This window comes from Solenopsis invicta, chromosome 12, assembly GCF_016802725.1.
Source record: "Solenopsis invicta isolate M01_SB chromosome 12, UNIL_Sinv_3.0, whole genome shotgun sequence".
Taxonomy (NCBI): Eukaryota; Metazoa; Arthropoda; class Insecta; order Hymenoptera; family Formicidae; genus Solenopsis; species Solenopsis invicta.
The window spans coordinates 20247621-20260781 of record NC_052675.1 but is presented as its reverse complement, the minus strand read 5'-3'; the positions used below and the strand labels follow the sequence as shown (position 1 = coordinate 20260781).

The window sequence follows — 13161 nt, the reverse complement described above, 5'->3', positions numbered from 1 at the left end:
CAACATTTGAATATTTATGACTTTTCTGTCGCACATAATTCGCAATCCTCTTAAATCAGTTTTATAACGAAGTAATCTTATTAACAGCATTATTAGTATAGTATGGCTTCGAAGCGAGAGAGAAGCCCCGACAAGAGTATATGAAGATTCGAACCGAACGCCGAAGATATGTCACTTCTGGGCGGGAAACAATTTCTAAATCACTTGTTCGTTTAGGAAAAAAGAAAACAGATGTTACTCCTATTATTTTTGGTCTTCGTTGCAACCGTTAAGGTATTCAAGAAGACCACTCCTAATGGTGAGTATGCTTGAAACTCTCTGCTTCTTCAAGATATCTTATCTTCCTTGCTGAGCCACGCTTTAGTAACGTCACGTTAAAATTTCTTTTACTTAGGCAAAATTACGGTATATCTGGGCAAGAGAGACTTCATCGACCATCTAGATTACACTGATCCCATCGACGGCGTTATCGTCGTGGAGAATGATTACCTTCAGGGGCGCAAGATCTTCGGTCAGGTAGGTAAAATACTAAGGGCATCCGCGCATTCTTACGAAAATGCTTTCAAATGTTTTCCCGAAAGACGTCCAGCACATTTCCCATTAATATGCGATAACGTTATATCGCTTAGGTCTCGACAACCTACCGATATGGTCGTGAGGAAGACGAAGTTATGGGAATTAAATTCAGCAAGGAGCTGGTACTATGTCGCGAACAGATAGTACCGCAGAAAAAGGAGAAGCTGGAGACTACGCCAATTCAGGATCGATTGCTGAAGCGTCTGAGTTCGAATACATCTGAATCGGCATATTCGTTCATGTTCAATTTTCCACAGTCGGCTCCTTGTTCGGTCACCCTCCAACCCGGCGACGATGATCAAGGAAAACCCCTTGGAGTCGAATATGCCGTGAAAATATTCGTTGGCGACAACGAAGAGGAGAAGGTATCGAGATAGTAAATAGGAAAATACATGAATACTTAAAGATATAAGAATAAAAATTAAATACATAATGTAAAAATGGATTAACATAAAATATGTATATAAAATTTTTATAAAAATTCTTTTTATTTTACCAGGGACACAAAAGATCCTCCGTATCGTTGGCCATCAAAAAGTTGCAGTACGCCCCACCGATGCGAGGTCGTCGACTTCCTAGTTCTTTGATTTCCAAGGGTTTCACCTTCTCCCAAGGTAAACTGTCTCTGGAAGTCACACTGGACAGAGAGATATACTATCATGGCGAGAAAGTTGCGGCAAATATCACAATTACGAACAATTCACGAAAGGCAGTGAAGAACATCAAGGTATATTTAAAATATTAAAATAAAAATTTTGAAGAAATCTCCGTTTGCCGTTATCGTTTCTTTTTCGTAGATATTCGTGGTTCAACATTGCGAAGTGACCATGGTAAACACCCAATTTTCGCGACACGTAGCTAGTTTGGAAACTCGCGAGGGTTGTCCGATCACACCGGGCGCATCCTTTACGAAACAATTTTATCTTGTGCCTTTGGCCAGCAGCAACAAGGATCGGCGTGGCATCGCTCTCGACGGACATCTTAAAGTGCGTAACAAGCTCAAGCAAGTTTGAAATAATCAAACGTAATTATTTCATTAATCTGTGACCTCTTTTCTTTTACTGTAATATATAAATATGTAAGATATTAATATTAATATTATACTAATAATAATATGAAGGAATCTATTTTGATTATTCCATTTAGGATGACGATGTAAATTTAGCATCCTCAACTTTGATAGCCGAGGGCAAGTGCCCAACTGAAAATTTGGGTATCGTGATCTCTTATTCGGTCCGAGTCAAATTAAATTGCGGTACTCTGGGTGGCGAGCTGGTTACCGATGTTCCATTCAAACTGATGCATCCGACTCCTGGTATGTTGCTTAAAATATTCTTATATGTTAACTAGGCACTTTTTTACTTTTACTTTTGGACAAAAGATTTAATTCAGAATTTAGAATGTTCTGAATTTTTTTTTCAATTCAAATTTATTAAAGAATTTCTTTTTTCCTTGTACAGGTGCCATTGAAAAAGAAAATGCTGGATTGAAGAAAAGTAAAAGCATCGACAAGGAACGGTACAAGAACATGTGTTATTCCCACGACGATGATGATAATATCATATTTGAAGATTTTGCTCGTTTACGCTTAAACGAACCAGAGTAAATCTGAGAGAAAAAGATAAAAAAATCAGCGCTTTTTATTTTGCACTGATTACTGATTCTTCAAAAGACTCTTGAGTTTTCTGCTTATGGTGGATTATCTTTTTGATATTTAAAATCAAGATATTAAATTTACAACGAGTTATTACGTATAATTTGAAAACATACACAAAAACTTAAAATTAAAATATTTTAAATCATTTATTTAAAGTTTATATCTCTTTGGATCTCATTGGATTCTTTTGATGTGATTTTTATCCAACGAGCTGCTCAAGTGAATGTAGGTAAAAAAAACCCATAATATTATATTATTAAAATTTAATTATATAATATTATGGAATTATTACTGAAAAAAAAAGAACAAAAAGACACAAAAAAGCGAAAAAATAACTAAACAAAAAGAAACATCTTGGAATTTCTGTGCAATGGTGGTGGTTGGACAGAAATTCGTTGCGAGATGAATAAAAAAAGCCAAGTCTAATAATTTGTGTTTAGTTAAGTTTAAGAGTTTCCCGTCTTACCAGAAGTAACATAGTATATTATTCATCTCAATTAATTTTTTTTATGTTTTAAAAAATGTAAAACAGTACTGTACTGTAAAACAGTACTAATAAGTCCACATTTAATTATTTATTTAACAAGAACTGTTGATTTTGATGGTACTGTTCGGTTGCAATTACATTAGAAAATACATATGGAACTGTAAAAACGCACCTTTCTCTTTTCTCTTTTCAAACTGATTAATCCTTTAGAGATTATTGCTACAGCAAATAGGTACACATGCACCTGCTACATTTATCGATACAAAGAAATATATACGATCCCGTCGGGATTACTGCATCGTTATGAAAGATTATCGCATCATTATCGAAAATTATATATATTTTGCGGCTATACAAAATATTACAGGGAACAACGATACCAAATCAATATCAGTCTTATGCAGAGCATTGTGAAGATGACTCGTTGTTCTTCATCTAGTCGTACATATGCGAGTAATACTCCTGATACGTCTGAATATAAGACTCCTTCTCTATGGGCGTCATTTCCGCGATCACGGTGTCATTAACATCAGTAATCGCGATAGTTTTTCCACCAACACTAACGGTCGGTACCAGCTCATCGTCCTCGGAATCCATCGCTTCCACCTCGCCTACAATGGATTCGACAATAGTAAAAAAATCAAGAAAATACAGATTTTTTAAAAATCATTTGAGAGAAAATATTCAGAGTACTGCAAATTTCTCTCATTATATTTTTCAACTTCGAGATCTTTCATTCTACATTATTCTCTTTGTGTTTAGACAATTCAATGTCAGAATCTCTTGATAAAGTTTTTCTTACCAGTATCAACCGCTTGCATCTCCATGTCTTCCTCATCGCTGCTGTCGCTGGAGTCTTGTGGAAGCGCCGCTTTAATAGATGCCGCGGAATTGGAGCCGCCCTTCTTTTCGTGAGCCAACAATACCGACATGATATCCTCGCCCTGTTTATTGTTCGTCGTAGTCGTGTTTGTGGCAGTGGCTGCGGCTTTATCTAAGATGCTATCTTGCGCATTCACGCCGTCAGGCTGCAAGACATTGGCAAATTAATAATAGGATCCATAAAGAAAAGAATCGACAAGACGATAAAAATATACCTGTGAACCATCGGAATTGATAATTGTGCTCTCCATCATCCATATGGGTCTCTCCTTTCTGTGATTCGATGCGCTATCATCGGGAGATTCGTCGCCGATGGTGACGTCCACTCTAGTGTCCTCCACCATAAAGCCTGACATTCTGGTAGCTTCACCAGACCATTGTTCGTTAGGCGCTCTAAGACTGCTCGGTTTTCTCGTGTCGATACTATTGAAAATAATTATTTTAACAAAATAAACAAAGTTACATTAATTATCAACTTGTTCTTACTCGCGAAAATGCTAAGATGACAAAGAAGGACGGACAAATAGAAAACCATCTGGATAAATAATTACATAACGATAACAGCTTTTGAATCTGAGGACCATTTAGAATTTTTAATTGACCATAACTATTAGCTTTAACATACGCCGAAATTTCGGGTACCTGAACTTTACAAACTTTCGGGTCCCGATCCCGAAAAAAAAATCCCAATCCGACCCGAAGATCGGGTACCCGTTATTTCAGGTACCCACACACCCCTAGTATTAACAGATTAAATTTACTTAAGTAAATCTTTAATATCCTTCAATTTGTTGCTTGTTCTTGGCCTTCGTGTATTTAACTTACATTTTTATAAAAATTAGCGAACAATTAGCAACGCATGTTTTGAAAATAATTTTCTTAATATGTAAAAACATATTTAGAATTATCACATACCCTCGAATAGTATTGATGTCAATAGGTTCTGGTTCTAATATTTCAGGCGCCAATTTGATTCCTTCTACTTCCCTTAATAGTATATAGAGTGGCTCCAACTGTTCATTGAACTTTGCTAATAATAATCTAGAATCTTTCTTTGGAAGAGCAGACTGATCCTCTTCCACTATCTCCCGACAATATGTACATCTAAACTCGCCCGTTCTCATATCAAAAAGTTGATCCGCCTATACAGGAATTTAATAAATTATATAACTATGTACATTACAATAATATTACAATTAATATTATATTATGTTACATTGTACTCTATTTCAATTATATCACTTGATTAAAATAAATGCAAATCAAACAGAACAAAAACAAAATTTTATCTTCCTAGATTTAATAATCAAGATTTTAACACTTGATGCTTACTTCGAGATCAGTAAATGTCTTTAAACAACTTGGACACTTAAAGCTAGCTCTACTGGTTGCATCCCTCTCCTCGGTTTCCATTCTCTTTCTCATTAAATCAAGTTTATACTTCACTACATTTACAAACGTCTGAAACAAGAAAACAAATGTATCCATTAATCCCTTTCCTTTTATATTTTCTCTCAATTTGAAGAGAATTGCGTTCATCCAACGTACTTTATAATTAATAAAGTAATAGTTGACTTTTTGTGCTTTGCCATCCGTCCCTGTCTCCATTTTCAATCTCACTTGAATAAATTTGTCATTTCGTAGCGTAGATATCCTGGCTCTCAACATCTTGCGTTCAAACTTGAGCAATTCACATATGTCATCCTCTTTCATACCTGGAGCACAATATCTTTTTATATTATTCAAATATGCGAATTATAAAGAAAAGAGCCAGATCGGCATATACTTACATGGATTTCTGACCAACATATCCACGATTAAAGCATCCTCTATCGTGTAGAATCCACGTACGACAAGGCGTGCCAGTTTCTTCAAGCTACTAGGCACCTCAGTGACGAGTCTCTCCTCGGCGCTCATATTTCAGGCGACCAAAGTCGTTTTCTGACAATCAATGTTGTTCTCGAATGACAATAATTTGACCAATAATAATGTTATCACGACGCTGCTATCCGTTTACATTCCAGACTCACAGTTTCATGTCAGATGCACTTTACCGTGATCGCACGCATCACATTCTCCGGCGATACGGTTGTTACACGTGCAGAATCCTAAGCGTATCCTCATCTTTCCCCTCAAAAATCAGACCTACGCGTTGAAAAAAGGATATTATAGTAAAATATTGACAGATACGGCAGCCACACGAGCGCAAGTTACATCACGAATTCTTACGACGGTCAGAATTTTCCTCTTCCCGTTCTTCTGTCCCTCCTTCGCCCGGTTATCGCAACATTTGTCCCGTGCTGGGACGCATCGTCCTAGTCTTCAGAAATTTCAGGAAAATCACAAGATCGCGATCGCACACGTCGACACGCGGTGCACCTACAATCGCGACTAGTTCCAGGTTAGGATTGGGAAAATCCGCTTCGCTATTGCGCCGCATGATGCGCGACGGCGGGATGTCTCGCGAGGCCGCCGCGAGCGCGTACGGCGGAATACACGCGCGGCTAAAAACCCGAGGGTCGCGAGCGCGCACTGCCAACGGCCACGTTCAACGCGCATGCGCGGGAAATCGCGCGTGAAGGCTTGCAGCGTGCGTGGTATCAATGATATCATTCGCGTGGCATATTGGCTAATTGCCAGTTGCCACCAACCACCACCAACCAGCATGTCGCGCTGGAGTACAAGACGCGAATTGTCAGATACGAGTGTTTGTTAAATGTCAACGTTCTCGCACGTAGAATTCGCGTACAGAGAACGCTTGATTTATCAATGGCAGCGATCGATAAAGTTAAAATCATCGTAGTGGGCGACTCAGGTAAGCGGGAAAAACATACTTAATGTTATCAATGTATAATACTCTTTTTTTTTTTCCTTGAATGTCACCGATAATTGATATTTTACTCCAAGGAAATCGAGCATAATTTTAGATAATTATTATGACAATGTGTTAAATAAATTTCTCGTTATCGATATTATTAATCTCTGTTTTGTTAATTTCTCGAAAACACTCGTAATTTTATCACATTTAGGTTAGATACAATCATGTGATAACGCACATTGTTATCGTAAAAGAAATATATATTTTATTTATATACATTTTATAGGAAAACGTATGATTTTGCACGATAATATTAAATATTTTCTTATTGTAGGTGTCGGTAAAACATCGCTGACACACCTAATATGTCAGCAGCTACCTATCGGCAATCCTTCCTGGACGATAGGTTGCTCAGTGGAAGTCAAGCTGCACGAATACAAAGAAGGCACGCCAAATCAGAGAAGATACTTTGTCGAGCTATGGGACGTTGGTGGCAGCCAGAGTCATAAAAACACAAGATCTGTGTTCTACAATCCCACAAACGGTATATGGCATGTTGTAATGATTAAATGTACAATGTCTATGTTTGTTCGATGCATGGACGCGTAATTGTGACAGAATGTGACAGTGATTGCAAATATATGTCATTCACAACTAGGCATAATATTAGTCCACGACTTAACAAATCGTAAATCACAGCAGAATCTGCAGAAGTGGCTGGAAGAGGTTTTAAGTAAGGATGGAACTTTTTCTAAGTCCAAGTCGTTCGATGACTTTGATCCTGAGAAGTTTGTGGGCTCAACGCAGGTGGGCTCGACAATAATTCTTTAAGTTATCACAATATAGTAATGTTGAACGATTCAAATATAATAAACTTATGATTAATGCTTATTTTCAGATTCCAATTTTGGTCATTGGCACGAAGCTCGATCTGATCTCGGAATCCAATTTCGTTAAGTCCAATAGACGTTCCGCGACTATTGCGGAGGAGTGTGGTGCAGATGAAATATTTTTGGTAAATATCATTCACCTGACGGCAATGTTGGGCAAAATTCAATCAATTCATTGATTTATTATGACTGAAAATTTAACTCTTGATTATAATAAGTGATTAAAAGTTTTTAAAAGCTTTTAGTTACTTCAAAATATTGAATTTTTAATAAAAATAAATTGATTAAAATAAATTATTGTTATTGTGATTAATTCAATTGACTAATTGAAAATTAATTAGTGCTGATTCAAAAATTAATTGTTAAATACTAATTTTAGTCACTGATTTATAGTACTAATAGCATTAATATAATAAAATAATTTATCGACTAATATGAATATGAATATCTTCAAAAAACAAGCACATTTTTCATAATTGTTCACAAACATAATTTTTAAAACATGATTATAAAAATTAATGATTAACAATTATTTTTTAAAATTATATATTTGATTTATTTTCACAATTGTTTAAATCAATCGTAATTATGCTTGTCATTAATTTCTAATTGATTCAATTAAGTGAAAACAATCGTTAATTAATTATACAAAATTGATAAATTTCATTGATTCATTACATTAATCACAATTTATATACATTTTCAATTATTAGTCGATTATTCTAATTAATAAATATTTAATGTTCGATACTGCCTGTGACTCGCCGTGATTAGCTTGACACTTTTTATTTCAACAGGATTGCCGTCAGATAAGATCTTTAGCGGCAGGCTCCAGTTCGTCCGTGAAGCTCAGTAGATTTTTCGATAAGGTTATCGAAAGACGTTACTATTCCTCCAGAGAAGCGCTCAGTCCCGACAAGCGAAGACCACCAATGTATACTTCCTCACTCTATCCAAAGTTTTATCATAACGACTGAGTATGCCGAGAGTACTGTATCAGAAGATCTCGAGGAAGATCTTATTTCATATTGCACAAGATGATCAATCTTTGTGACGCGAAGCGTCACATAGGATTGGGCGGCGTTAAGTAATGCAAGGCCATCGATCTCGCATTTTTTATCCACATTCTTAATCTTCTCACAGAAATATTTTGTCAGATATACTCGAAAGAGAGTGGAAAAGACAACTGTGCGAACGCAACGTAAATAATAAATATTGCATCTGATATTTTTCATGTGTATCTATACTGTAAAGACACCACATTGTATATAAAATACTTATTTTATAATATAATGCAATACAAAATATCCATTCATTAGGCTTGTTTTCTATTCCTGCACTAGACTGCACTGGAACGTTCCTTCTTGCTTTCGCTAACTTTGAAACATCTATCTATTTCATTTTAAGTGTACACTTATTTAGAGAGTTCAGGAACAGAAAACAAACGGATTATCTCGCTATTACATTACATTAGCAAAATCCATGTAATCATTATGTGAAAAAATATACGTTATATCTTTTTGTTAAATCGATAGATCACTGCACCAAACAATAAGCAAAAACAATTTAACAGCAATGCATTAAAAAAAATTATATTTAATCAAATCTATAAAAGATATCTAAAAAAGTTATAACTATATATTTAAAAAAATATCAACTTGCAAGTTTTTATATTGAAGTATTATCTAATTATTTTAATATTTTTTTTAAATAGTCATTTACTGGTTGATTATTCAGCGACTGATCGTAAAACGAATCGCAAAGATTTCTTGACCAGGCAAAACACGTGGATCGAGATTGAAATAACCGCGGTTTGGTCTAGGATACGAAACGATGTCGGTAACGCGGATTGGTCAAATCGCTAGGGTATAGTTACTTCGTGGTGATTTTCCACCACGCGCATCCGCGCCCGCGTGACGGCGCGCGGCGAACGGAGTCTTTCAAAAGGCACGTCCTCCGTCGAGTGCGGACAGCAGAGTAAGCAGAGGCGCGTGACAGGTGCGCGGCGGGACGATCCGCACGTATGGTTTGAACGGACGGCTGTGAAGCGGGGGAAAGCGGGCCTTTCCTCCTGTGCTGTAGCCCCGCGTGGATCGCGGCGACCTGGCATCCTCTTGTGCTCCGCGGGACCGACGCGACAGCTCCGTCCAGCTTCTTCAGCGTGTGTGAGTGCTCGATTCTTAGGGCACGTGCGATTGCCTGCCATTTTTTTCGTTCGCTCCGTCAAGGTTATTACATCCGCACCATTAATAGATACCGACGCCAGCGTCGCGACGCGCGCGCATTCGCGGGAGGATCGCTCTTGCCAGATTTTCGTGGATTTTCGGGACTATGGCCCATTTCCACCGATGTGGATTACCTTTCATCTTAGTTTAACTTATTTTCTCTCCTTTTAACTCTAGAACTAGAGAAAAAAAAAATAGAAAGTAAATCAAATCGAGATAAAAGTTAATCTACGATGGACTTATGGGCGACCTCGACCAGACCTTGATTAACTTAATCGCGTGATTAATTTATCAAGCGATATCTGTACTGTTTTAATAAATTAGACATAATTAATTTTAGTGGTTTAAACATTTAGAAAAAAAAGATAAAAAATGATGAACGGTACAATTGGAATTTTACTTTAAACGATTCTGCTTGAATTGGTCGTCGATTAAGTTAATCGGAGGAAGCGTGACGCTCGAGTGAATCATAGCTCTTAATAGATGGTTTTTTCGCTTTTCAGGTAATATTCCTCCGCAAATATGTCTTATCACCTCGCGAAGAAATATGCTAACGCAAATAATCTCTGTCACGTGTTGACGCGTGTACGACCTATGATTTGTGTTCAGAGATATAGTTACGCTCACGACATAGACATAAACCTGAACGGCGGACCAGTCAGTATTTTAAAGCAGAAAATAGCGAGGGGCGAGCTGGCGAACGATGCGCACCAGACGAAAGTGGCACAGACCCTGCAGAAAATTTACCAAGAAGTACACGATTACAAGCCGCAGCAGTTGAATCTGTTGGAAAAGTGGTTTGGCAGCAAGCGGAGGGATGCGCCGAAAGGGTTGTACATTTATGGAGCGGTGGGTGGAGGTAAAACAATGTTGATGGACCTATTTTACGATTGTTGCCAGGTATCTCTCTGGTTGCTGTTTGCATAAGCACTGTGCATGGAGAGCTACATTAATATCTCAGTCCTCTTGCAACAACACTTGTTTTTTTCGTACAATTCAGAAACAGATATAATGGTTCTTGCGACATTTACAAGACTTGTTAAATGGTTATTGAAATAACAGATAGACGTTGCACCACAAGATATCACAGGAAAAAAATTTTTTAAAGTGAAACAGATAAGTCTAAAATAAATAATCGAATAAAAATTGTTTGGAATAAATAACTGGATTGAGATAAATTTGTGGCTTTCCATGTGTGGTACAGAACAATGAAATGACATTTTCCCATGGTATAATTAAAAAATGTATCTTCAAATAAAAATGTTTCAGATTGAAAATAAGAAAAGGTTCCACTTTCACTCCTTCATGTTGGACGTACATAGGAGGGTGCACGAGGTGAAGAAGACCATTGTACGAGATGCCACTAGCACCAAATTGCAACCTTTCGATCCGATACCTCCAGTCGCCTCCGGCATCGCGGAGGAAACTTGGCTGCTGTGCTTCGATGAATTTCAGGTTGAGATTCATATTATTTTCAAGAGAAAAAAACGCCACTTGTAAAGTGTATAATTATAAGTAAAAGATCAATGAAAAACAGATACATTGTAGGTGACGGACATTGCAGACGCGATGATATTGAAGCGATTGTTCACGGAGTTGTTCGACAATGGCGTGATAATGGTTGCGACCAGCAATAGATCGCCGGACGATCTGTATAAGAACGGGCTGCAAAGAGGAAACTTCGTACCGTTTATAAAAGTGTTGAAGGATCATTGCTTGGTTAGTAACTTGGACTCAGGGATAGATTACAGACTAAAGTCGGGATCTGGAAACAAGAAGATATATTTCATGTATGTAAGAAATGCGTACAATTTGCGATAATCGTCTATATTGTCGCTGTCTAACGCAAGCCGTGTAAATTATACAAGAAAAGGCAAGGATGCTGCGAACGACGTGGACAAGGTCTTTAAGTATCTTTGCTCCATGGAGAACGACGTAATACGGCCGCGCACGATATCTATAAGAGGACGCAATGTCACCTTTCGGAAAACCTGCGGGCAGGTGCTGGACTCCACATTCGAGGAATTATGCGATAGAGTGAGATGTTTTCCACCTCTCATGAAGTACTTTTGTACGCTATGTTGATTAAAGCTATGTGTAACGTAATTATTGATCTTTGCACAGCCTCTTGGAGCGAGCGACTATTTGCAATTGAGTCAGGTGTTTCATACAGTCATAATAAGAGACATGCCTCAGTTAAATCTACAACTCAAATCTCAAGCCAGGCGATTTATTACTCTCATTGATACGTTGTATGATAATAGGGTAAGAATATTATGTAATTTAAATCATAAATTATAACATTAGCAGTTTGAGATATAAAAAAATCAGTTATACAGTTTCAAAAATATTAATAGCAAGAAATTCTCAAAAAATTAAGTAGAATAGTTATTTGTAGATTTTTATTTTAAGCAGAAATTTTTCAAACATAGAATTCAAAGCTAGTCAATCAAAGATTACGTTTAGACAGTTGTCTGTCACGCAGTCATTAATACTATTGTTCGCGTGACGACTCACGAACATGCGTCTGTCTAAATGTAATTTGATTGGTCATTTTATCCTTATATCTTAAAAAAATACTATTTAAAATAAAAATTTACAAATAGCTCTTATTTAATTTTATTTAATTTTTCGAAAATTTTCATATTATTTTAATTTGCGATTTTTGAAATATCCTATATAATACAAAATTTTGATAAAAGAGAAGCAACAGAATGAGCAGATCAATGTAAAGCCAATATGAGTTTATTAAATTGTAGGTGCGGGTAGTCATGTCGGCAGCTGTGCCACACACGCAATTATTTTTACCAGAAAACGAGTCCGAATACACTGATGAAAAGAGGATGCTAATGGATGATTTGAATATTTCACACGGCTCGGTACATGTCGATTTTACAAGACACAAATTTTTCGTGTGTAGAATTAACTTCATTATATTAATTTTATCCTCAGGGGGATCACAAGGCGAACATCTTTACTGGAGAAGAGGAGATCTTCGCGTTTGATCGTACCGTATCACGTCTGGCCGAAATGCAGACCTCACAGTATTGGGAGCAATGGGAACACCATAGATAATGATAGTTTTAAAACTAGCCCAAATAGATTTGTGTAGCTCCATACGAATTCATTTACTTGAGGCTAACGAAGGTTGTTAATATTTACGAGCATAATTTTTAAACGATCTCTCGCGCGGAAAGTGACTTAAGCTTTCGTCAGGTGCGCGTGTTACGCCTGTGGCGTAACTTTCGCACTCTTTCTCAGTATTTTGTCTCGTAAATTATTTCGCTAGGGACACAAAAGTTCCTCAGACATTACCTCTAACATTAAAGTATTTATATGATTATTTATGAGCGTAAAATCATATGTGCCGATTGCTCTACTACAAATATGTATATTTGTATCTATGTGTATATGCGCAAAAGTCTCAATTACATGAAATTTTGCACTGATGATTTGTGTTATTTACTTCACTGCTGCAATTGCTGTGATATGGGCATGTTGAGTCTGTATTGACTGATCTTCAAGAGAGAATGACAAGTTACTATTTTTTATAATTAAAAACTTAATGGTTTATAATTAATTTAGTTACATTAAAAGTTGCATCAAGATTAAGTAAAGTAAAAGTT

General features: G+C 36.8%; 4 protein-coding genes across 4 annotated transcripts; 3 read left to right on the top strand and 1 right to left on the bottom strand.

The window, feature by feature from the left end:
- The first annotated feature begins 145 nt into the window (after positions 1-145).
- LOC105202669 (arrestin homolog) lies at positions 146-2891 on the top strand. The gene is made up of 7 exons (XM_011171280.3): positions 146-298; positions 395-516; positions 630-941; positions 1076-1303; positions 1374-1562; positions 1723-1891; positions 2037-2891. The coding sequence occupies exons 1-7, from the start codon at positions 232-234 to the stop codon at positions 2180-2182; spliced, it is 1233 nt and encodes a 410-aa protein (XP_011169582.3). The 5' UTR covers positions 146-231; the 3' UTR covers positions 2183-2891.
- Positions 2892-3041: 150 nt separating this feature from the next.
- LOC105202667 (general transcription factor IIE subunit 1) lies at positions 3042-6080 on the bottom strand. The gene is made up of 8 exons (XM_011171277.3): positions 5832-6080; positions 5393-5747; positions 5151-5317; positions 4935-5063; positions 4518-4744; positions 3818-4025; positions 3523-3748; positions 3042-3331 (listed from the first exon to the last, which is right to left on the bottom strand). The coding sequence occupies exons 2-8, from the start codon at positions 5517-5519 to the stop codon at positions 3156-3158; spliced, it is 1260 nt and encodes a 419-aa protein (XP_011169579.1). The 5' UTR covers positions 5520-5747; positions 5832-6080; the 3' UTR covers positions 3042-3155.
- Positions 6081-6219: 139 nt separating this feature from the next.
- Positions 6220-8838, top strand: LOC105202668 (rab-like protein 3). The gene is made up of 5 exons (XM_011171279.3): positions 6220-6417; positions 6755-6964; positions 7079-7227; positions 7319-7435; positions 8108-8838. The coding sequence occupies exons 1-5, from the start codon at positions 6372-6374 to the stop codon at positions 8285-8287; spliced, it is 702 nt and encodes a 233-aa protein (XP_011169581.1). The 5' UTR covers positions 6220-6371; the 3' UTR covers positions 8288-8838.
- A 408-nt stretch (positions 8839-9246) lies between these two features.
- Positions 9247-12985, top strand: LOC105202666 (putative ATPase N2B). Its single transcript, XM_011171276.2, has 8 exons — positions 9247-9475; positions 10039-10435; positions 10805-10990; positions 11084-11325; positions 11404-11572; positions 11660-11800; positions 12295-12414; positions 12488-12985. The coding sequence occupies exons 2-8, from the start codon at positions 10058-10060 to the stop codon at positions 12608-12610; spliced, it is 1359 nt and encodes a 452-aa protein (XP_011169578.1). The 5' UTR covers positions 9247-9475; positions 10039-10057; the 3' UTR covers positions 12611-12985.
- Positions 12986-13161: the final 176 nt, after the last annotated feature.